The sequence below is a fragment of the Geotrypetes seraphini genome, chromosome 13 (assembly GCF_902459505.1).
Source record: "Geotrypetes seraphini chromosome 13, aGeoSer1.1, whole genome shotgun sequence".
Classification (NCBI taxonomy): domain Eukaryota; kingdom Metazoa; phylum Chordata; class Amphibia; order Gymnophiona; family Dermophiidae; genus Geotrypetes; species Geotrypetes seraphini.
In genome coordinates, this window is record NC_047096.1 from 61,585,847 (window position 1) to 61,612,098 (window position 26,252).

Sequence of the window (26,252 nt, forward strand, 5' to 3'; positions counted from 1 at the left end):
GGAATGTTATAGAGGTACGGGGGAACGGAAGCCGCACGCATGGCAGTGGGGGCGGGAAAGGAGCGAGGGAGGAGCAGAGAGGAGGACGGGTGCCTGCACCCTCAACACTATGGTGCTCGGGGCAAACCGAACTCCTCCCCCTGACCTCTTACTACCCCACTGTTGCTATAGAAATGATTAGTAGTATAGTACTCCCCTGAAATTCGTGAGGGTTCCGTTCCAGGAACTCCCACAAATTTTTTTAAAAATGCACATGTGGTTTTTCACCTGTCAAAAGGCAGGGAAAGCAGGAGAGGGCAGCTGGAGCGCTGGCGGGTGAAGAAAATCACTCGCGGTCTGCTCCGACCAGCTCTTTATTTAGTGAAGTCGGGCTACAACAATCAGGAGCTGCTGTGACACGCAGCTCCTGATTGGTGTAGCCTAACTTTATCACAGGAAGAGGCGGTTGGAGCAGACCGCGAATGAGTGAGTCCGCATTTCGCGAATTCGCAAGGGAACACTGTACTTTTCCTTTACAGATTCGTGCATTGACAAAAAAACTGCATGAATTTTCCCACAGGACCACAGATGAGCCCAGGTGGTGCTGTCCTGTTCCTTAGGCAGTGAATTCTTGAGTCACCAAGTTGAAAACGTTGCTTTCCATGGACGACCTGCATTTCCTCCAGCGCCGTTTCACTTCTGTCTGAACCTGTAGATAAACAGACATAAACAAACGGAGGTGAAATCTGTCCACTTTGGCTTAACTGGCATTAAATCACAGCCATACAAGCACCAGTGGGCTGACTGGTTCTGCTTTTATTTGATAAGCTGAATATCAGTGCATGAAATGAAATATTCTGCCAAGATAGCACTGTCTAGGGCAGGGATTAGAGAATGACACGGTGAAAAAATTGTTCCCCGTCACCGCCCCGTCCCCGTCTCACCATCCCCGTCACCGCCCCGTCCCCGTCTCACCAACCCCGTCACCGCCCCGTCCCCGTCTCACCATCCTCTTCACCGCCCCGTCACCGCCACTGCCACCCCATTCACCGCCCCGTCACCGCCACTGCAATCCCATTCACTTTTCTTTATTTACGTATAAAGGAAACATTCTTTAAAACTTTAAAACTTAGTTAAATATTAGTTAATAACTATACAAAAACAAAACACGCAGAGAAAAAATTAATTAATAAAAATTCTCAAAACTGACACATTTTGATCACTAAATTTAAAATAGTTATTTTTCATACAGTTTTTCAATCACTAATCTTCCACCACCCCTGGGGCTAGCAATGCAAAAACAAACACGACATGTACTTTAAATGCTGCCGTGATTAGCATAGTGACCGCGGCTACGGCTGCAAGTCTCCCCTCCCCCCAGCGATCACGGCAGGAGGGCACCCAACCCCTCATGTAGACCCCCCCAACGGCCCTCCCGACAATCGCAGCAGAAGGGTACCCAACCCCTCCTGCCGGTCCTCCCAATGGCCTCCCCTAAGATCGCCGGCAGGAGGGTACCCAACCCCTCCTGCTGGACCCCCCCCCCAACGAACCCTCCCACCCCGGAACCCCCTTAGTCTTACTTTTCAAGTTGGACCGGACAGCTCCTCGCTCGTCTGGCCAGCAGGCCTGCCTCCGTCCAAATGAGGCGGGCCCGCCCCTACCCTCCCCTCCCCTGCCTCCCAATGGCCTCCCCTAAGATCGCCGGCAGGAGGGTACCCAACCCCTCCTGCTGGACCCCCCCCCCAACGAACCCTCCCACCCCGGAACCCCCTTAGTCTTACTTTTCAAGTTGGACCGGACAGCTCCTCGCTCGTCTGGCCAGCAGGCCTGCCTCCGTCCAAATGAGGTGGGCCCGCCCCTACCCTGCCCAACCCACAGGATCCTAGGGCCTGATTGGTCTAGGCACCTAAAGCCACTCCCGCTATAGGAGGGGCCTTAGGTGCTTGGGCCAATCAGGCCCTAGGATCCTGTGGGTTAGGCAGGGGAGGGGAGGGGCGGGCCCGCCTCATTTGGACGGAGGCAGGCCTGCTGGCCAGACGAGCGAGGAGCTGTCCGGTCCAACTTGGAAAGTAAGACTAAGGGGGTTCCGGGGTGGGAGGGTTCGTTGGGGGGGGGTCCAGCAGGAGGGGTTGGGTACCCTCCTGCCGGCGATCTTAGGGGAGGCCATTGGGAGGCAGGGGAGGGGAGGGGCGGGCCCGCCTCATTTGGACGGAGGCAGGCCTGCTGGCCAGACGAGCGAGGAGCGGTGAAACACAGGTAAATAGCGGTTCCTAGAAGGGGGTACATTGGCCCGCGGGGACAAACCTGTTCACCGTTTCCGCGGTCGGTGAATGGCCTTGTCCCCGTCACCGCAGCGACTGCAAGTTTTCTTCCCCGTTTTCGGCGGTGACCCGCGGCTTAAATGCGGTGGCCGCGGGTAAACCGTCACCGTGTCATTCTCTAGCAGGGATCTCAAAGTCCCTCCTTGAGGGCCGCAATCCAGTCGGGTTTTCAGGATTTCCCCAATGAATATGCATTGAAAGCAGCGCATGCACATAGATCTCATGCATATTCATTGGTGGAAATCCTGAAAACCCGACTGGAATATGGCTCTCGAGGACCAGAGTTCCCTGCCCCTGGTCTATATGTTCTACCTCTGTTCACGCCCTTTGGTCATCTCTTAAGACAGGGGTAGGGAACTCCGGTCCTTGAGAGCCGTATTCCAGTCGGGTTTTCAGGATTTCCACCAATGAATATGTATGAGATCTATGTGCATGCGCTGCTTTCAATGCATATTCATTGGGGAAATCCTGAAAACCCAACTGGATTGCGGCCCTCAAGGAGGGACTTTGAGATCCCTGGTCTACGGTTACCAGATTTTCCCGGACATGTCCTCCTTTTAGAGGACATATCTAGGCGTCCGGATGGCTTTTCAAAACCCGGCACTTTGGCCGGGTTTTGAGAAGCTTTCAGCTAGGAGTGATGTTGGGACAGCATCTGTGCATGCAATGACGGAATGCGGTGACGTCTTGCTACATCATTGCGTCACACCGGCGCCTGCGCAGATGGGCCTCCCAACAAGTGAACAGATTTCGAGCCATTTCAGGCCAGTTCAATGGCTTCGAATATTGACCCCAAGATCAATAGACCATTTAGTTACATCGCCCCATTTATTAAAACGGGTCGCCACCAGAGATTTCCTTTGTTGACTCCTTTACGAAAGTTTAGCAAAGCTCTTAAAGATGATGGCTTTTCAACAAGCAAGTTTAATCAGAAATGGGTTGATTTTGGTGTTTACTGGTTGGAAAAGAAATGTCGAGATGAAAATCTCCTTTATAATATACTCACATATTGACCCCCTCTTTCGCTAAGGTGCGCTAACCGATTAGCGTGTTCTAATCGAATTAGCATGCGCTAAACGCTAACACGTCCATAGACTAACATGCATGTGTTAGCGTTTAGCATGTGCTAAATCAATTAGCACGTGCTATTCGGTTAGTGCACCTTAGTAATTTAGTTAATTTGGGGGGAAGCAGTGGCAGATTGTTTTTGGATCTCTGATTATCTTTTTGTGATTTTATCTCATTAGTTATTATGGTCAGTATGTAAAATTGTGAGCCTTGTTCATTTAACTTACCAAGACAGCACGTAAAAAGTTTTTAATAAATAAAGATGGGAGGAAATCACAACCTTACCTCCCCATTCAGGAAACAGTAAAGAAGAGCGACAATAAATCCCTAGACGAAAGAAAAAAATAAAAATCATTTTATAAACTGATTAAAAAACTGTGCGATTCTATTTTACATTACATTACATTAGTGATTTCTATTCCGCCATTACCTCAAGGCGGATTACATAAGAATTGTCATGATATTTGGAAATACAAAGGGAGTAGATTGAACATTTTTAATTTGCTACGATAATCTGGTTGTGTTATATAGGTTTTGTGTATTTTTTGAAGAGTAGAGTTTTTTTTCTCTTTTGAAGGTTTTGTAACCTGTGGTCGAAGACAGCAGATTGGTGAGTTGTCTGTCCAGTTTCGCTGCTCTGGTGGCCAGTAGGTTGTCATCCAGTTTTCTTCGTTTGACATTTTTGGTTGGCGGGTGTGTGAATAGTGTGTGGGTTCTCCTGTGTCTGGTTGAGGTGGATTGAGTTAATCAGTTGTTCCAGTAGGGTGGGCTGTCTCCGTTTATAGCTTTAAATAGTAGGCAGTGGAATTTGAAGTGAACTCTTGCTTGTATTGGGAGCCAGTGTGAGTCATGGTATGCCCCTGTGATGTGGTCGTATTTTTTCAACGAGTAGATGAGTCTTAGGGCTGTGTTTTGTATTGTTTATAGTTTTATCGTTTAAAAACAATGCGTACATGAATGAATAAACTATTGGGTCCATACTGAAAAGCACATAACATGGACGAGAGTACCTGCTCTCCATACTGTGTTAAGCATTGTGACTGATAGATAATGTTTGGACATCCCAGAGTACTGATCAAATTGAAAAGTGTTCAATGATGCATTTGACCAATGATCTACAAACAAAGGGGTCCTTTTACTAAGGCATGCTAGCCGATTTAGCACACACTAAATGCTAATGCATCCATTATATTCTATGGACGCATTAGAGTTTAGCATGTGCTAATATTTAGCGTGTGTTAAATCAGCTAGCACATCTTAGTAAAAGAGGGGTAAAGAGACTTAGCGGAGACCAATCTGAAATAACATAACATAAAAACTCACTTGTATATCGCAAGTGCCATTAAGTTCTATGCGGTTCGCAGAGATTAGCAATACCAATGGATAAACATCCAATGTCAAAGTTCCAAAAGATTCTATAAAAAGAAGCGTCTTTAAAGCACGTCGAAGTTGTTGGTACGAATTTGAAAGTGTAAATATGTGAGTCAGATCCCTAATCCATGAGGCTGTCTGGAAGGACAGCATTCGTTCCTGGAATTTCTTATATTTGCATCCCTTTGCAGAAGGAAACGAGAAGAGTGAATGAGAATTTGTAATGATGAAAGATTCCATAAACTACTCTGGGATTAGACCTGCTAAGGCCTTACAACAAATACAGCTGAACGTAAATAAGAAAGCGCAAATCAGTTTTTAAAACTTTTTAACCTTTTATTTTTTCCTCCTTTTATTATTGATATTGTAGTTCCATTTTCCTTTTAGGATTAATTTCATTAATTTTGTGTAAAGCGCATAGGTGTTCTTCCATTGCAGTATATCAAGGGAAAAATAAACTTGTTAATACAGTACTCCCCTGATATTCGCAGGGGTTCCATTCCAAGAACCCCTGCGAATATCGAAAAACCGCAAATACGGTTTTTCGCCTGGGGAGGCAGGAGAGGGCAGCTGGAGCGCCAGCGAGTGAAGGAAATCACTTGCGGTATGCTCCGACCGCCTCTTCCTGCACTAAAGTCAGGCTTCACCAATCAGGAGCTGCTTTGACATGCAGCTCCTGATTGATGAAGCCCGACTTTAGCACAGGAAGTCCCGGTCAGAGAAAACCATGAATCACCAGGACCGCAAACCGCGAATGACCGGGGGAACACTGGAATTCGTAATATATTTTTAAAGTCTAACTTGGTACCAGAGGACCACCACTTTTTAAAAAGGGCTCCAGAGGTGATCCGGGAAATTGTAGACTGGTGACTCTGACGTCGGTGCCAGGCAAAATGGTAGACACTCTTATAAAGAACAAAATTACAGAGCATATACAAAAGCATAAATTAATGCAACATGGATTTAGTCAAGGGAAAACTTGCCTTACCAATCTACTACATTTCTTTGAAGGGGTGAATAAACATGTAGATGAAGGTGATATCGTGTATCTGGATTTTCAAAAGGCATGTGACAAAGTCCCTCATGAAACACTTCTGAGGAAATTCATGAGATAGGAGATAATGCCATATTATGAATTAAGAATTGGCTAAAAGATAAATATAAAGCAGAAAATATGGCTAATTTGTCAATATTTTCAATGGACAAAAGTTAAATAGTGGGGTTCCCTAGGAGTCTGTGCAGGGACTGCTGCTTTTAACACATTTATCAATGATTTGAAGGTTAGCGCCCAAGAAAAAAATCTGGGTGTCACTGTAGACAATACGATGAAACCTTCCTCCCAATGTGCTGCGGCGGCCATAAAAGCAAACAGGATGCTAGGAATTCTTTAAAAAGGGATGGTTAACAAGACTAAAAATATTATAATGCCCCTGTATCGCTCCATGGTGTGACCTCACCTGGAGTGTTCTGTTCAATTCTGGTCTCCTTATCTCAAGAAAGATATAGCGGCGCTAGAAAAGGTTCAAAGAAGAGCGACCAAGATGGTAAAGGAGATGGAACTCCTCTCGTATGAGGAAAGACTAAAACGGTTAAGGGCTCTTCAGCTTGGAAAAGAGACGGCTGAGGGGAGATATGATTGAAGTCTACAAAATCCTGAGTGGAGTAGAACAAGTGGATCGATTTTTCACTCTGTCAAAAATTACAAAGACTAGGGGAGACGCGATGAAGTTACAGGGAAATACTTTTAAAACCAATAGGAATAAATATTTTTTTCACTCAGAGAATAGTTAAGCTCTGGAACACATTGCCAGAGGTTCTAAGAGTAGATAGCATAGCTGGTTTTAAGAAAGGTTTGGACAATTTCCTGGAAGAAAAATCCATAGTCTGTCGCAAATCCATAGTATTAAAACTATAGACTAAAACGGTTAGGACTCTTCAGCTTGGAAAAGAGACAACTGAGGGGGAGATATGATTGAAGTCTACAAAATCCTGAGTGGAGTAGAACAAGCCGGCCATAATGGGGCAGGCCTGGGGGGCGGGCACCTGTCCTCCTCTCTGTTGTTGAATGATTGTTTCTTTTGAAATGATTTGTCCATGCTATTGGATGTTATTTTGGTAGGGGTGCATGGGTATAACATCGCAAAGGGAGCACTGCCGTACTGCCCTTTGAAAAGTAAAACAAGGATCTTCAATTTTGGCCTTGGGCCACTGGATAGAAAGTGAAAATTTCCAGAGAAGGCATGATAGGCTCATACTTCACACAATCAGTCAGAGAGACCAGATTTAGTATGCCACCCAAAGTTAGGCATCCCTTGAAAAGAGCAGACTGCGAGAGGACATGATCGAAACATTCAAGATAATGAAGGGAATAGACTTAGTAGATAAAGACAGGTTGTTCACCTTCTCCAAGGTAGAGAGAACGAGAGGACACTCTCTAAAGTTAAAAAGGGATAGATTCCGTACAAACATAAGGAAGTTCTTCTACACCCAGAGAGTGGTAAAAAACTGGAACGCTCTTCTGGAGGCTGTTATAGGGGAAAACACCCTCCAGGGATTCAAGACAAAGTTAGACAAGTTCCTGCTGAACTGGAACATATGCAAGTAAGGCTAGTCTCAGTTAGGGCACTGGTCTTTGATCTAAGGGCCGCCGCGTGAGCGTACTGTTGGGCACGATGGACCACTGGTCTGACCCAGCAGCGGCAATTCTTATGTTCTTATCTGCGCTGAGATATTATTCTGAAAAGGATGCTCTCTGCGGAGCGTCTTTTAAGGAATGCTAGCTCAATGCAGTGGCATAGCAAGGATGAGAGGCACCCGGGGTGAAGGCACTCCACCCACCCTTGTCTCCACCCCACCCCCGCTCCTTCCCTGCTACCCCCTGCTGCACATGTTCTCTCCTTCCCCCATACACCACTTCCTATGCGCAGGGCCCGGAAGTGACATCAGTGGGAGAGCCAACGCGGTTGCGAGGAACCCATTGAATTTGTTTCTCGTGACAGTGAACTAGAGGAATGGGGGAAGGGAACATAAGAACATAAGAACATAAGAAGTTGCCTCCGCTGAGGCAGACCATAGGTCCATCCTGCTCAGCGGTCCGCTCCCGCGGCGGCCCATCAGTCCCATTGACTGAGCAATGGTCTATACCTATCTATACCCCCCAATCCCTTTTTCTTCTAGGGAAGAGGGGGGCATGCGCGTTGCGAGGATAGGAATGGGAAGAGGAGGAGTGCCAGCGCTCCCCCCAACATGGCACCTGCGGCGGACCACCCCCCTCGCTCACCCCTTACTACACCACTGGAACATTGTGCTTCTCATGCTTAACCTTGGGCGTGAGCACCTATGTCTGCCATAGCTTGCATCTGAGGGAGAATCGGGCATAAGACCTGCATGAAAATGTAGGCGGAAGAAGACACAAGCATAAGAACTGCATATATTGTAGGCGAAGACCCCTGAGAACCCCAAATAGTTATATTTCTAAGAGAGACATTGTGCATATGAATTCAAACTTCTAAGCAGTCATTTTCCTCTCTGCCAGTAAGAGAGAGATTCACCTTTGCTCCAGAAACCAGCAGTCAGATCTCCTGACTGTAGCATCACTGTTTTGGGACTTTTCAGAACAGTACCTCCTAAGAAGTGCTAGTGAAGGACAGTATAACTCAGGAAGGTGGGGGCTTGCTCCCTGGAGTTATTAGCCTTAGTATTGGGAATGCATTTGTCAGGGAAATATAGAAAGGTCAGTTTTGGCACCAGGTGATGTCACGCTTCAGTATGGCTCCATGATAAGTGTATAGACCATTCAGCCAATAAAAATGACATATGTGACAAACCAATGAGAAGTGAGTAACTAGGAGGTACCCTAGGCTACTGAAATAATGTATATAAGTGACATGCTTGATGGCATAAGAGAAGAAAGAGGAGTCAGACCTAAAAGAACATCAGATTGCTATTTCGTATATATGTTATTCTTATAGCCAATATGCTATACTTTGCTATTCCATGTGAGCTGCCTTTTGCTTATTGCTAATAAACCTATCTTATTGTAACTGTCACTGTCACGAGGTCTTTATTATGGGCTGATGATAAGATCTGCAGCAATCTTATCACACCCAATGGATGGCAGTTTGGTGAGCAAATACAGGTATTCTATAACATGGCACCCAATTTTGGGGAGTCCCTGGCCTGCCCTCCTGCATTGTGCAATTACTTTACCCATGCCTGTGCTGTGTGGATATTGCCTGCAGTATAATGCAACTTACATTTCTAATGATTTCTTTGATGTGTAAAAGTCATGCTTAGTTTAAGCTCTCTCGCCTTTCAGATATGTACTGCATATACCCTTTTCCTTTTATTTATTTTAAAATTTTCTATACCGTTTTATTCCAAAACGGTTTACAATAAAATTACATAAATAAAATATTGAAACATAAATAAAATATTGAAATAAAATATTGAAAAATTACATAAATAAAATATTGAATCAGAACAGATAAGGACAAAAGCAGAATTCTACCACTTTTTTTGGGAGGGCATTCCAGGCATCCACTGCCTTTCCATAACAATTATTTTCTTTTCAACCTTTTTAAGCAAGTACTTGGGGGGGGGGGGAGGAGTTGTTATTTAGGTAACATACCTGGTATGAGCCCAGCACAAGCTCAAAATAGACACGTACTTCCACACCAATATGTTCTGGGAATAGGGCAAATACCACATAATGAACTCCAAATAGTGGGATCAACAGCATTGTGGACTTGGCAAGTCTCCTGGAAAAGAAATCACAAAAAATTATATAACGAGAAAGAAAGAGAAAATGAACAATGGTTTCAATCCAAGCACTGAGAATGACTAATGAAAAGATCTAAAATGTAATTCGAGGATAAAGAAACACGGAAATAATCACGCTAAGTAAAATGATGTTTTATTGTCCTTTGATACTCATCTTTTGGAAATCAATATGGGGACAAATTAATTTGATCTTGGAGTCTTGGATTCCGTTATCTTATGAGGTGGTTATCTGTGGTACATTGTTGTCACCTAAACCTCCATTACATGGATATAAAAGCAGATTATTTACCATAATGACTGGGATAGCCATGCAAATGGTTACTAAAAACTGGAAAAATTGGGATAGACTTAATTTCTCCTTGTGGTGGAATTCTTTATGTTTATGCTATAAATATGAAAAAATGAATGCAGAAATTTTGTGTAATAATAAGATATTTAAATTAACGTGGGGGTCCATTGACACATTTTTTTAACACTGATTAGCTGGATTATCCTATTTGATTTGCACATCCAGGAAGGGTGGGCAGGAGGGAGGGAGAGCATTATATTTTATTGTATTAATTGACCAAATGAAAGAGTTTGGGTTCTTGAATAGGGTGGGAGGGGGGGAATGTTTTGTAGTATTTCTTTGAACGATTGTAAGTACTGTCTTGAAGTCAGTTGTATGCACTGTTTTTATTCCTGGGCAGTAAGTAATTTCCTAATTGCTCATGCCTAAAAAGTATAGAAAACGTCTGTAATTTCCATAAAACTTTGCTTTTGTGGCCAGGATAGCCAAATTTTGCAATTTACCTATTTAAAATGAGAAAATGCCAAATTTTCATTTTTTCATTCTTATAAAGTCATAAAAAGCAACATATGAATAACAGTTAACATCTCACATTTATACTGAAGTTATACAAAGATGACCACAGATTTAGAAGTGAGCAGTTTTTCAAGATCTGCAATTATATTGTAAGTCACTTTCATGAATCAGCCCCCAGATGTAGTCTCCCATCATGTTCTCATTATATTGATCTTGGTAGCAGCTTTCAAAGTTCAGTATATCTTGGTGGAAGCGCTCATCTTGATCCTCTGAGTATGCTCCCATGTTCTCCTTGAATGTCTCAAGATGAGTATCAAAGACGTTAAATTTGAGAGATATCCTACAGCCCATTTTACTGTAACTCTTCACCGGATTCTCAACCAACTTCATATAGTTTTTGGCTTGTGATTGCAACAAGGCTGTTCCTAGCTGCTTTTTTCCTTCCTAGTTAACTTCTTGTGAAATTCCTTGCTCTCCAGTGTCTTCTTTATCTGTGGTCCGACAAAAACACCAGCTTTGATCTTTGCCTCAGACAGAAGGCCACCAACTCCTTATCTAGAGCTCTGACAAATTGTTTCATTAGGCCCCATTTGATGTGCCATGGTGGCATCAGCACCTTCCGGGAGTCCACCAGTGTTTCCCATTTGATGTTGTTTCTCCCCACAGAGAACTCGGTCCGCTGTGGCCAGTCCTGCCTTTGGTAGTGCGCCTTTGTGTTCTGCTGTCCCAAAGGCAGAGGTAGCAGGGAAACTTGGTAAAACCACCAGAGATCCATTAGGAATGTCACCATTTTGAAGTCTCTGATGACTTCCCAACTCATCACAGGTCTTTTTTTTTTTTTCTTTATTCTTTATTTGCATTTATTACATAAATAACAAATTTAGGTACATCTTCATGTCACTTTAAGGAAATAAACTAAAACAAAGAAAAAATTACAGTCATGATCTAGTCCACATCATTGGGGCTAGTTTGCACCATAAAATAAGGAAATAAGTAATGATTTCAAAAACATGCAAAATGAAAACTAATTATTTGTCACACTTTATCATCAACCACAACATTAATCTCTGACTTCTGAGGTAAAATTTTATCTTTTAAGAAAATCTCTAATTGAAATGGATCAACAAATATATATTTATCTGTTCCATATGTTACTAGACATTTGCATGGGAATTTAAAAAAAAAAAGGAGGCTCCTATAGCCAAACATTAGGTTTAAGCCGTAGGAACTGTTTCCTCTGAAATTGCGGCTGTCTGGCAACATCAGAGAAAACTCTCAATTGAAAACCACAAAACAGTTCATCATAGGTCTTGATGCTGTTATAATCCTCGTTGAGGTGCACTGAATGAGCCAGTGGAAGAGACGGGTACTTGTTCCCGTTATGCAGTAGCATGGCTTTGATACTCCTGAATGAGCTGTCAATGAAGAAATGCCACTCTTTTGCGTTACGTGCCGTTCCAATTGCCTCAAGCAAACTGATCATATTATGGCAGAAGCAGAGCCCATCTTGATGGGTGAAGAAGGTGGAAAAAGCTTGGCGATACTTTCTCTTATCCGTGACTTGCACGCTTTCATCCAACAAGTTCCACTTCTAAGCCTAGACATCAAAAGCCCAGCATGTGACTCGGTGAGACCAAGATCTCTGATCACGTCGTTGATGTCTTTTTGGTTTGGATAGTATGGATTTCTCTCATCAGCTGCGTTACTGATATTGTAAACTGGATCTAGATCTACGATGACTCTCTTACTCTCCGACCTGATGCAGAAGACAGCTGCTCTCTCTCTCTGGGGGAGTGGGTATGGGGAGCTCAGGGCATTATGGCACCTGGGCGATGGATGAATGAAAGATTGCCAGTTATGTGATTGTAGATGCATGGTTGCCAGTTTGACGTTTGGAAGGGTCCAACATGCAGAAGTAGCAGTTGCTTGAGTGGTCAGTGGGTTCCCGCCAAATTCTTGGGACAGCAAACTTCATAGCTCTCTTTTCCCCTCTGTACCATCCTGTAGTGTAGAAGAACAAAATGAAATTCTGATAGCTTTCTATAATGAAATTTGGCACCATGCTGTTGGCATGGAACTGGTGTTCAGCACGCAACATCAAGGTGCCTAACTTCAAGTGTGATCTGCACCTAAATATACCACTTAACTGAGATCAGATCTTCCCCACTGAAGATAGAGCTATGGCTGCCACCCTTTAGAGTCTTTAGGACAGTGGTAGGGAACTCTGGTCCTTGAGAGCCGTATTCCAGTCGGGTTTTGAGGATTTCCCCAATGAATATGCATGAGCTCTATTTGCATGCACTGCTTTCAATGCATATTTATTGGGGAGATTCTGAACACCTGACTGGAATATGGCTCTCGAGGACCGGAGTTCCCTACCCCTGCTTTAGGAGATAGGGTGACCAGGTTATCCATTCTAGCAGGGAGGTGTTTTGGCCAGTCCTGGTTTTAAAATGACATCCCAAAGCAGTGTAGTATTTGTAGCCCATGATTCTATCCATTGAAATCAGTGCTGCAGGTCCCATAATGCACCAGGATGAGGTTGGCAGAAAACCAGGACTGGCCAAAAAGTCTCCCTTCTGGAATAGGTAACCTGGTCACCCTATTAGGAAACCCTCCATGGCAGTCTCTGAATTAAGCGATTTGTGTCTGCCTGTTCAATGGGTCGTGCTTCGCTTTGATAGTACAAACCCCCTGCACGTGGACTCTGCGATATTTCGTTAACTGTATGTCTATTGTTGAGAAAGGCAGGCACTTTTATCCGCACAACAGAGACTCTGTTTGCATGGTAAATATATATATTTTTTTATTCTTGCCCTCTCAGTACGTAACAATGGAACCATACTTACACGTACTGCTGCTTGTAATTGGTCCCAATGTCAGGGCAGCGGATCTTCTGTATTAAAATTCTGATAACATTCAGAAAAATGAGGAAGTTCATCTGGGAAACAGAGAAGCAACTTTATTTTATTGCTTGATTCCTTGAAGAAAGAAGAGGGATGCGTTACGCATTCTTATCATTTACAAGAAGCAGCCATTTATCTTAAACAAAAGATTCAGAGGATTTAAATTCAGGAATTATCCCCTCGTTTTACTAAATCACGATAGCGGTTATTAGCGCAGGGAGCCGCACTGAATGCCCCGCCCTGCTCCCGACACTCATAGGAACTCTGCGAGCATTGGGAGCAGCGCGGAGCATTCAGCACAGCTCCCTGCGCTAATTACCGCTATCGTGGTTTAGGAAAGGGGAGGGGTGTAATAACTTAGCTTTTTTGAAGTAATACTATTGCATAGTTCCCATGTGTTTCTCCAGCATTGCACAGGGGAGCATTTTTGCAATGCTATGTTATTTAAATTATTCAAATTACTTATTATTTACTATGTAAGGAAACAGAAGATCAAGTATAAATTGAGCAGGGATGAATGAAGAAGTGACAGACCCGATGAGTTAGTTTAACCCTCAAGGCCCATCTGATATCCTGCATACGTTATATGAAAAATACCCTTGCTAAAAATGTGAAAATACTTACAAATATTGCAAACAGAATCGGGGCCTTGATAATCCACCAGTGAATGTTTTCATTGTCATCCCAGCACCTAAGGGAAACAGTGAACCAAAAGGAGCCTGTATAACATGTGCAGCCCAGGTGGTATAGCAAATCCCAAATAAACCACAAACCATAGCAGTTTAACTTTCCAAATGCAGCATCTTTTGTACATATGCACCTTAACCCGCTCTACCTTCATTGTGTGAAAACCAGCATTGGAAGACGAAAACAACAGGAATCAGTCCCCGCAATAAGAACAGTCCAGTAATAAAAGTAGGGATGAATAGATGCCTCCACTCGGGATCTCAGATTTTGAAAACATATTTATTCATAAACGTGTCATCTTGATGTCATCTTGGTGTCATCTTGGTGAGGGTGCAGGCACCCGTGCTCCTCTCCGCTCCCCCTTCCAATGCCTAGGAAGTGACATCAGAGGAAGAGCCGACGCTGGCGTGACAGCAGGGTGGCGGTTGCTGCTCATGCCAGGGACGTTAGAGAGGGACGGGGGAAGGGAAGCAGTGTGTTCACGGCAGGAGGGGTCAGGGAAGGAGGACGTGGAGGTTGTGAGTAGGGTTACCAGATTTTATGTCGGTAAAACCTGACCCCTTAGACCCGCCCTCCAGGCCCGCCCATCCCTGCCCCATTATGCCCCAGCTCCGCCTGCCTGTTTGTCGGGCAGGAAGGCATCCGCGGATGAGCAGATGCCCCCTCCCGATGCAATTTCTTTTCAAAAGGAGAACATGTCCAGGGAAATCCGAATGTCTGGTAGCCCTAAGGGTGGGGGAGCAGAGAAGAGGGCACGGGAGGGACGCCACCGCTCCGGGCACCTCTCACCCTCACGACACCGCTGCATGCTGATACAAGAGCAATGACTGTGCACAGCAAAGCCTTTAATAACCAACAACCCTAATAGAATGCATTGGAATATTATTTTGGGAGCAAGCCAGGTGAGGATTGCCCTGAAATACCTCAAACAATTGATCAGCAACGTGTGCAGTATTTTGAAGCAGGTGTGAGCGTGTAGGTAGATGCATGCAGCGAGCGGATGCATTTCAGAGCTGATCGTTTCAATCAGCAGATGTCAGAACATTCTTTTTATATGCAGATTGGCTACTAGAAGAAGACACGTTTAAAGGAAGCAGATTTATTTAATACGTATTGATGAATGCATGGAGTTTGTTTTACATTATGTATGTTATAATGGGTTACCCGCTTAGTAGATAAGCGGGATAGAAATTTTCAAAAGAAAGAAATCAAATTTATCCAAATAAGCTATGCCAAGTCTATTAAAGGATTAGGACAATCGATTTTTAGCTGTATTCTCTCACAAGGTGCTATTGATTATTCCCCTAAGGTGATATTGTAAGTCACCCTTAATACCTTGTAACTAAGTGTTATTCAATCAACTATTATTGGCCCTCAGAGATGTCACCCAGGGATCAACACGATCATATCCCTCGGCTTTACACACCCAATCATCATCGGGTCAAAACTAAAGTGCAAATGGTATATTCTTTCTTTTTTCTTTTTTTCTTTTTTTCTTGTGTGTTAAACTCTTATTAATAATCTTAAAACAATAAATATAACTGTGAGTTTTAAAGAAAATACTTAGCTTCACCGGGATGGTAAGTAGCAGTTGGTAAGGGATATATATGCCGACATGTTTCACCCCTAAAAAGGGGGTTTCTTCAGGGCTACTATCCCTGTAAACAAGAGACCTTGTTTAGATATAGGAAACGCTAAGCATAACTCATAAAATGTATACCATTCACACCATAAATATGCTCATACCTTTTTTGTTAGTTATACATGGCTGGCCACCCGATCTAAGTTATTTTTCCAAGATGGCCGCGGCGTGCTTAGAAGCGGGTTTAAATGTCCCAAAACCCGGAAGTGCGGTGGGAAGGGGGAGGGAACCCAACCTCCGCCCACACCCACTCCGGGGGAGGGAAACGTTTACTTTTCTGTTTTTTCTTTCTCCTATCCTCCCATCATTTTGGTTTAGGGGAAGCCCTTACAACCCCTTCCCCTAAACCAAAATGATGGGAGGATAGGAGAAAGAAAAAAACAGAAAAGTAAACGTTTCCCTCCCCCGGAGTGGGTGTGGGCAGAGGTTGGGTTCCCTCCCCCTTCCCACCGCACTTCCGGGTTTTGGGACATTTAAACCCGCTTCTAAGCACGCCGCGGCCATCTTGGAAAAATAACTTAGATCGGGTGGCCAGCCGTGTATAACTAACAAAAAAGGTATGAGCATATTTATGGTGTGAATGTTATACATTTTATGAGTTATGCTTAGCGTTTCCTATATCTAAACAAGGTCTCTTGTTTACAGGGATAGTAGCCCTGAAGAAACCCCCTTTTTAGGGGTGAAACATGTCGGCATATATATCCCTTACCAACTGCTACTTACCATCCCGGTGAAGCTAAGTATTTTCTTTAAAACTCACAGTTATATTTATTGTTTTAAGATTATTAATAAGAGTTTAACACACAAGAAAAAAAGAAAAAAAGAAAAAAGAAAGAATATACCATTTGCACTTTAGTTTTGACCCGATGACGATTGGGTGTGTAAAGCCGAGGGATATGATCGTGTTGATCCCTGGGTGACATCTCTGAGGGCCAATAATAGTTGATTGAATAACACTTAGTTACAAGGTATTAAGGGTGACTTACAATATCACCTTAGGGGAAAAGTCTATTAAAGGTGCACGTTTCCTACCCAATATCGTCATATTGAAGCCTGGTAACAATCCATACCAGTATCGTGAGTATCGGAGTACCTAAAAGAGAACAAAAGGTGCCCGTGAGGATAGCACTACTGCAAATGTAATAGTTTATCATGTATTGCAAAATCAAATCTACAGAAAATAGAAAAGGAATACAAGACCTCAAATGACTACACCAGAAGATTACCATCCCAACATGAAAATACTGCCTCCCATGAGCTATCCAGTAGAACTACATAAGAACATAAGATTAGCCCAGTAGCCCGTTCTCATGGTGGCCAATCCAGATCCCTAGCAACTGGCCAAAACCCAAAGAGTAGCAACATTCCAGTATCTCAAAGAGTAGCAACATTCCGGAACCCCAATGAGAGCAACATTCCAGAGTTGACATTGTGATGTCATAATGCCTCAGTGCCAACCTAATCAATGATGTTACAATGGTTTAATTGTCCTATACTTGCCTTACATAAGAACGTAAGAATAGCCTTACTGGGTCAGACCAAAGGTCCATCAAGCCCAGTAGTCCATTTTCACGGTGTCCAATCCAGGTCACTAGTACCTGGCCAAAACCCAAGGAGTAGCAACATTCCATGCTACCGATCCAGGGCAAGCAGTGGCTATAGAAAACAAAATGGTCTTCAAGAGTGCTCTGCCCCCTGGCAGTCGTGTATTAGTCTAAGATAAGTTCAATGTATTCTTTCTCTCCATGGGACTTTATGCTGTAGTCAGTGTGTGAGCAAGGCATTGTGTGTAATGTAGTTTCTTACATACTGCAGCCACTCCGGCTTACCTGTATAAGCTAGTGATCTTTCTCCTAAGACTCCTCCCTTTTCTTCTCATCTAAGCGTGGGTCATTTGTCTCACTGCTATACTTCCTGGTCATCTCTACAACCTTTGTGCTGATGGGTCTGCAAAGGTATGACCTCGCTATGTTACCTATTGCCAAGCTCTACCCCTATTGGTCTCTTCTCTTCCATCCCCTGCTTTCTGGCTACTTCCTGAGAATCTTTGTCTTCAGAACCCATTCACACTTATGCTTCTATCTTGAATACATGGTTTTATCCCCAGCAAAGCACCAATATTTTACCTTTAGCTATCCAACCACATGCAAGAATAATACAGTATTTCAATTCTGAAACTTGGATCACCTTTCTGCCTAACTTTTTCATCATCTCTGCCCCCCATCCTCCATTCTTCATATCTACATCTTCTTCTCCGGCTGCAACATCTAGGAGATACATCAGACTCCACAACTCTTTGGACATCTAGGAGATTCACCAGTTGTGAGTACGTTTAACTTATTTACTCAGTAAAATATATTTCAGAAAATTATAAGGACTGCCTGTGTGGGGGTTGGTATGCTAAGGTTTAACTATCTACATAATTTAGTCAGGACAGGAAGCTAAACAAGGGCAGAACAAAGAGCACCTTAAACCTCTTTTGTATGCCCCTCACACATAATAATCTATTCAAATGAGAAAGGGGGATCTTATTTTCTTAGTTTGAAATCATTCAATCAGAAGATTCAATTTCTTTCAAAGCCTTCGCTTTTAAAAGACAATGAGAACTGATAAATCTCAAACATTCGGCCCAGGTTCTACCAGCCCCTAGCAGACACTAACCCCAGCCAATAAAGATGTACCACCAAAAGTATTGCTTATCGGAAATGAAAGTGAAGACGAGGAGGGTCTGTAGATACATCCCTTCCACCAACAGCCAGGAAAAGTTTGCCAGAACCGAGTACTGTAAAAAGATGACCGCTGCTTTGCAGTTTACCTAGAAAACACAACAGGACAAGTTTATCATTTAAAGTGTGCAAAGGTATTCATGCTACATTAACGTACTAAAGTATCTAACGTTTATAGTTTATTATTTATAGTCTGCCTTTAACAAGGCGGATTACAACTTTACATATACAATAAATATACAATTTTCTATACCATTCTCCCAGGGGAGCTCAGAACGGGTTTACATAAATTTTTCACATACTCAAGCATTTTCCCTGTCTGTCCCAGAGGGCTCGCACTCTATCTAATGAACCTGGGGCAATGGGGGGGATTAAGTGATTTGCCCAGGGTCACAAGGAGATGTGTGGGTTTGAACCCACCACCTCAGGGTGCTGAGGCTATAACTTTAACCACTGCACCACTCTAGAAATCAAAATCTAGTAAAAATGAGCCAATGAAAGGACAGTCAAGCCATTGTGACATCACTGATGAGGTTGGCTCTCAGGCATTGGTGAAATGAGGCTTTATGACATCACAATACCAGCTCTGGTTATGAGAGGCTGAAACTTTTCACATTATTTATTTATTCAATTTTCTATACTGTTCTCCTAGGGAAGCTCTGAATGATTTACATGAATTTATTCAACTACTTAAGCATTTTTCCCTCTCTGTCCTGGTTGGCTCACAATCTATCTAATGTACCAGGGGCAATGGGGGGATTAAGTGACTTGGCCAGGGTCACGAGGAGCTGTGTGGGTTTGAACCCATAACTCCAGGGTGCTGAGGCTGAAGCTTTAACCACTGCGCCACACTCCCCAACATATAAAATATCTCATTCATCTAATACAGGGGTCTCAAAGTCCCTCCTCGAGGGCCGCAATCCAGTCGGGTTTTCAGGATTTCCCCAATGAATATGCATGAGATCTATGTGCATGCACTGCTTTCAATGCATATTCATTGGGGAAATCCTGAAAACCCGACTGGATTGCGGCCCTCAAGGAGGGACTTTGAGATCCCTGATCTAATACAAAGAAAAGTCAATAACTATATTTCATCTTCATTTACCCCCTCCTTTATAAACCTGCACTGGCGTTTTTAGCACCGGCCGCTGTGGTAACAGGTCCGATGCTCATAGACTTTCTATGAGCATCCGAGCTGTTACCACTGCGGCCGGCACTAAAAACCCTAGCGCAGCTTTGTAAAGGAGGGGGGTTAGCCAAGTAAGAGATACACATCTTTTTTGTTTTATTGCAGAAGTAGCTACGGAAGAGATATACAGTAGGCAAAAATTGGAACTATTTTAGAAGGAAGCTCTTCCCAAGGTATTAATCACTTAAAGGGAGCTTGCATTTTTGTTTAAATCTCATCTGTCTATACCAGAGGTCTCAAACTCAAATCCTTTGCAGGGCCACATTTTGGATTTGTAGGTACTTAGAGGGCCTCAGAAAAAAATAGTTAATGTCTTATTAAAGAAATGACAATTTTGCATGAGGTAAAACTCTTTATAGTTTATAAATCTTTCCTTTTGGCTAAGTCTTAATAATAATATTGTAATTTATAGCTAAAGAGACATATGATCAAGAAACGGTTTCATTTTACTTTTGTGATTATGATAAACATACCGAGAGCCTCAAAATAGTACCTGGCGGGCCGCAAGTTTGAGACCACTGGTCTTTACTGCTCTATCTAGTTCCAAAGATTCATAAATCTATCACAACCCTCGTCATCTAGGCCAATCTATTGTATCTAGTTCGGGATCAGTCCTGCAGCCATGATCAGTCTACGGCAGGGGTCTCAAAGCCCTTCCTTGAGGGCCGCAATCCAGTCGGGTTTTCAGGATTTCCCCAATGAATATGCATGAGATCTATGTTCATGCACTGCTTTCAATGCATATTCATTGGGGAAATCCTGAAAACCCGACTGGATTGCGGCCCTCAAGGAGGGACTTTGAGATCCCTGGTCTACGGTGAGCAATTTTTAAGAAAGTTGGTATTGAAAGGAAAAGCTTGAAAGGATTCCGCTGTATTTATAGCTATTTCTCAGGTTGAGGATTCTTGAATATTAGTAATTATTGGCTTTGTATACTCGTATTCTTCAACTAGCAGTGATAGAGTTAATTCATGGACACATCTTGTTGGAAGGACATTCTATGGCACAGTATTATTATTATTATTATTGAATTTGTTGTGCTAATATTGACCATAACTATTTTTGTTTGAAAAATTATTTTTTTTTCACCTGATAATGGGCATGACACCAGGTGTCACTATTGCTCCATCAGTGGCTTGTTCATATGTAAGAAATTTTGTGGAAATACATATTTATTCATCAGTTTATTTGGCTAATATTAAACTTTGAATACGTTTTATAGATGACGGGGTTGACATTAAAGCGTGGTTTCTGCAGGCACAATTCTTATTATAACTTGTTAACTTGACAGGCTGATGGTTAACTAGATGGCTGCCATAATGCAGACTTGCTATTGTTATATCTTCCTTCTGCATTTATTGTTTTCCTCATTTCTTATTTTTTAAATAACTTTGCTTGGAAGAGAGATTCCTCAGCGGGTCAGCCACCAATGCTCAGTAGCATTTATCGAGGCAGTCCCATGGGATATTGGCTCTAACCACTTAAACTAAATGGACCACACAAATGGCAGCACTCGTTTGTTCACTTAGGCCCGGATTCTTAAAACGGTGTCCGAACAGCACCTAAGTTAAGTGTTTTACTTGGCCATTAATGGTCCAGAAATTGACCATGCTGTTAAAAAAACAATTAAACACTAATTAAGAAAAAAGTAACTAAAAAAGGTGCCTGAATCGCGTCTAAGTAGACGCTTAACGGAGCTAAACATCAGAAAAGGCAGGGTTATGGGCGGGGTTGACATTTGGCACTCATAGAGTGATTCCATGGCAAAGACAGGCACCGGACATGTAGGCCTATAAAATCCTGGTCTATATTTCTCGTTTATTAAGAGGGCTTAGTCCATTATATTGGTTAACTATATTTCTGGCACTAATCTTCGATTCAGACTGTGATTCTCAAAACAGTACTGTAATTTGAGTGATGTGTACCAGCGCTGGATGATTCCGGTGCGGTTTTGAGAATCCGGGCCTTAGTGATGCAAGTGCCAGTACTGATTGGTCAACACTTGCATAACTTACAGGTAGCATGGCCTGGTTCATCATATGCTTTCCCTCTCTCCCAGTCCTCAAATATGATTTGACCCTTGCCCTGTTTGCCCCCCCTCCCTCCTGGAATCTCCCCAGATAAGAACAGTGCTCCCTCCTGGACCTTCTCTAAACAAGAGCAGTGCCCCTCCCAACACACCTCAGGTACTTTGTAGTATTTGGGGGAGGGGGGGGGATGAGGAAGGGTACCAGTGCCCTTTGTGGTGTTGGGGGGGGAGGGTGTGTGTGTGAGAGGAAGAAGTTTTATTGCCCATTGTGAAGTCAGGGAGGGGACTGAGAGGAAGGAGTTCCAGAGTACTTTGTAGTGTTGGGAAGGGGAGGGGGGAATGAGAGGAAGGAGTTCTAGGGTACTTTGTAGTATTTGGGGGGGGGGAGAGGAAGGAGTACCAGTGCCCTTTGTGGTGTTGGGGGGGAGGGGGAGAGGAAGGAGTTCCTGGGAATTTTGTGGTGCTGGGGGTGTGAAAAGGAGGGGTTCCACTGTGGTGGTGTTGGGGTGCTACCTCCACTGTGGTCTCTAGTTTGTCAGAAGCCACCTTACTGGAGTTCTGGCAGGTCTCATCGTGAGGTGGCAGCAAATGCTGCGTGCTATGAACAGCTGTGACAGCTTGCGCACAGGAGCAACTAATGCAGGAATTCGACAGCAGCGGCTGCCTTTAGAACCAGAAGGCAGCAGACTTGATGTACACCGCCTTGGGTGAATCTTTATAAAGTCAGTTAATCCCAACAAATAAATACAGTGCTGGCCTGCACTAATGCCTTCTGTGTGGTAAACCCCATGTTAGCAGCTGAACACAGCTTAGTAGGAGGATCCCTATATATTTTGAACCTTTTTATGCAAAATTGAGTAACAGTCTTACATAGGGTTACCATATGGCTCCAGAAAAGGGAGGACGGATTGAGACAGCCGGGTTTTACTTCCATTGAAAGCACTGGAAGTAAAACCCGGATGTCTCAATCCATCCTCCTTTTTCTGGAGCCATATGGTAACCCTATGTTGAGCACGGGATGAAAACTTTGAGATACCTGGGACAGCATTATTACAGCTGCTTTTGGTTACATTTAGCACTGGGACTCACATTAATTTGAACGTTTCCTCTTTTCTGAATGCACAGTACATTTTGAACAGGCTGTATTATTCCTAATCGGGTTTATTTGAAGTGCACAAGTGGAGAAATGATTGAATAATGACCATTAATGTGATTCTATCACAGTAGGACTTAGCATTCCATTTTTCTGATAAGATAACTACCGTACTTTGACAAGCATTACGGCGTTCTGCAGTTTCTGTACGTCCTGTTCCAGTTTATTCCTTGAGCCCACAGGTCCCTGCACAAAATGCGTTTGGGTCCCTTTACAAAGCCGTGCTGCCAAGCAGCGCATGCTACGCTAAGCCACCCGTTCCCTTCCTAAGGGCAGCTCGGCAGCACAGCTTTGTAAAAGCCTGCCTTTGTTTTCGACAGGCATTAAAGACCTTGAAACAATCCCAGCTCCCCGTACCTCTCTCTCGTCTTACTATAATCACACGATCCGACACGCTGTTCTTTGGCAGTCTGCTTTCATCTGCCCTTGACGCAAGGATAAAGCCTAGGTGATACAATTAAATCCAATTTTCACCAGTGTGCCTTTTTTTTCTCCAAAATCACTGAAAGCGTTGTCCTCAACAACTTAATGACTACAAAACTGACATCTTACACTGAAACTAGACAGGTTGGTCTCATATTATTAAAACAGCTCTTATTAGTGTAACCACATGTATTAAGTAATCTGTGGATCAGGATAAATCAGTTATATTCTTGTTGTCAGATAGAAGCATAGAAAAATAAAGGCATATAAAGACCACAATGGTCTTATCTAGTCTACCTAACCATGTCATCTACTATCCCCGCCTCTCCCTTAGAGATCCAAGGTACTTGTCCTAAGCTTTCTTGAACTCAGATGTCCTTTTTGTCTCCATCGGAAGGCTGTTCCAAGGATTCATCACCCTTTCCATGAAAAAGTATTTTCTGAGGTCATTTCTGAATCTATTTCTCTGTGTGTTTGATCTTGCAGTTATACCATCTTTGATTTCGCTCCTATCTTTCGGGAAGAAGATATACTGTCTCTTGGTGAAAAACTCTTTCAGTGGCTTATTATACCCTCATGTGTTGGTTTCTCTAGGGCTTTATCCTGGCCCCTACTCTCTTCAATATTTTTATGGCCTCCCTGCCAGTACTCATCCAGTCCCTTGACCTAACAACTTATGTGTATGCTAACAATATGCAAATACTTACTAGCCTGGACTGCGAATGTCCACAGGATAGTCTTACTTTCAAAAAGAAACTGGAGAAGATTGTGCGATCTTGCAAAAGGAGCTCAAGCTAAAACTCAATCCAGAGAAGTCAAGAGGCCTTGTGTTATCATGGAAAAGTACTGCCTCATTCTCTTATCCCATCACTATGGCTTGTACTTGTGCACCTTTTTAATTTTCAGACCTTATCTTCCCAGACACATACAAGGTGTGACAATTACATTTGTAAACTTGCCTCCATGCGCTTATGTTGGCAGCACTGTACAAACAACTCGATAAGATTTCATAACCGTGCTATATCGGTGTCTCACAGCTGTGTTCGTGTCGATGTGTGGCGATGTCTTGCTGGGTGCGGCTCTTTATTGTTCCATGTTTTTGTGTGTCATTGCGAGCAAATCAAAGCTTGAATTAGAGCAACAAACAAACATTAAATTTCTTGTTAAACTTGGCAAAAGTGGAAGTGAAATCAGGGACATGTTAGTCCAAGTTTATGGGGATAATGCCATGAAGAAAAAGCAGTGTACAAATGGATTAAACATTTTTCTGAGGAAAGAGAAAGTAGAAAGGTCAGGACGATCAGTAACAAGCAGAACTGATGAAAACATTGCAAAAATTCATCGAATTGTGCATCAAAATCATCGGCTGATGTGAGAAGCATAGCAGACCAAGTATAGCAGACCATTGATAGAAAAATAGGAAAATCTTAACTGAAAATCTTGGCATAAGAAAGGTGTGTGCAAAAATGGTCCCAAAGGAGCTCACCAATGAGCAAAAGCAAAGAAAAGTCAAAGTTTGTCAGACTGTTTGGAGAGGCAAGATGATGTTTTGGGCTGTTATCGCTGGTGTACCAATATGATCCTGAAACAAAGCGTCAAAGTGCACAATAGAAGTCAGCCAATTCTCCACAACCAAAAAAGTTCTGCCAAATCAAGAGTCAAAACAATGTTATTAACCTTTTTTGAAATCAGATTTATTGTTCTTATGAATGTGTACCAACTGGACAAACATTTAACCAAGTTTACTATTTGGAGGTGCTGAAAAGGCTGCGTGAAAAAGTTAGACGATAACGACCTGAACTTTTTGCCAACAACTCATAGCTCTTGCATCTCAACAATGTACCAGCTCACCCAACACTGTTTGTGAGGGAATTTTTAGCCATAAAACAAATAACTGTATTGGAACATCCTTCCTACTTACCTGAGCTGGTCCCCAATGACTTTTTTCTTTACCCGAAGATAAAGGAAATATTGAAAGGAAGACATTTTGTTGACATCAAGAGAATAGGTCAACAGATCTGATGGGTATTCCAGAAAAAGATTCCAAAATTGCTTTGAAGGGTGGACTAGGTGCTGGTGTTGGTGCATAACTTCCCAAAGGGAGCACTTTGAATATCACCATAGTGATATTCAGCAATGGGGTATGTAGCACTTTTTCCAAGATGAGTTTGCAAACTTAATTGTCAGACCTCGTATGTCCAATTTAGTAAAATGTTGGATTTTTTTTTTTTTTTCAAACTCCAGAAGATTTACTAAATAAAACATATATGTACTAAGAAAACTCTCCACATTTTCTAGTCATCAGTAATCTTGCAGAATAGGACATTCCAAGTTTCCAAATCACAGGGTTCATCTCCAATCTACCCTCCCTTCTTGTGGTGTACCATAAGTTTCTATTTTCTCACCTCTTCTGTTCGACATTTTCTTGAGTCCTTTGGTTGCTCTTATTCAATCTCAAAGCATAAATACGCCAATGGATTTTCTCTTAGGTTGGAATACAAATCCTGTTGATGTTAATTTAGCTTCACATTACTCCTGTCTGGATGCTGTTGCTCACTGGCTAGAGGATTTTTGCCTAGTTCTCAATACTGAGAGGACAGTTACTTGTTATATAACTGGACAATTGTCAATACCTTCTACTGTCCCTGTATTGTTCAACATGCCATTGTCCCTAGTTCAATCCTTTCAATACCTTGAAGTTATCCTGGATTTCCAGCTGTCCTATACAGAACAGATTTCTTCAATCCTTTGCTTCATGGCCTTGCAGCAACTTTGTTTTATTTGTGATCTTCTCGACACAGAAGATCTATACACTCTGCAGCATGCTTATGTGACCTCAGGATTAGATTATTGTAACATCATTTATGCAGGCACCCTAAAGCCAGCATTAGGAGGCCTCAGACCTTACAAATACAGCAGCCTGACTGCTATGTAGAGCCAAGTGCTGTGATCATGTCACGCCTTTATTTAAATTTTTTTAAAAAAATTTATTGACGGTTTAAGTCTAAGCGGTTTACATGGGAATATACATAATATTGATACAAACAACTTATACCTCAGTTACATCAACAACACAAATTCTTTGCATTTCTTCTTAACTTGTTAGTACCCAATTACTACATCAGAATTAATTATCTCCCATTCTTTAAATTTCTCTTGAAGGTCAGA

At 42.8% G+C, this 26,252-nt stretch overlaps 1 protein-coding gene across 1 annotated transcript in view; it reads right to left on the minus strand.

Moving 5' to 3' along the window:
• Nucleotides 1–318: 318 nt before the first annotated feature.
• The window catches only part of LOC117347691 (vasoactive intestinal polypeptide receptor 1-like), a 48,074-nt gene continuing 22,140 nt past the window's right edge, over nucleotides 319–26,252 (minus strand). The window contains exons 6-12 of the mRNA XM_033918934.1: nucleotides 18,226–18,379; nucleotides 16,597–16,657; nucleotides 13,860–13,926; nucleotides 13,179–13,270; nucleotides 9,373–9,502; nucleotides 3,657–3,698; nucleotides 319–688 (exon numbers count right to left, since the gene is read on the minus strand). Coding sequence (XP_033774825.1) covers nucleotides 596–688; nucleotides 3,657–3,698; nucleotides 9,373–9,502; nucleotides 13,179–13,270; nucleotides 13,860–13,926; nucleotides 16,597–16,657; nucleotides 18,226–18,379 — 639 coding nt within the window. The 3' untranslated portion in view covers nucleotides 319–595. The remainder of the gene's footprint in view (nucleotides 689–3,656; nucleotides 3,699–9,372; nucleotides 9,503–13,178; nucleotides 13,271–13,859; nucleotides 13,927–16,596; nucleotides 16,658–18,225; nucleotides 18,380–26,252) is intronic.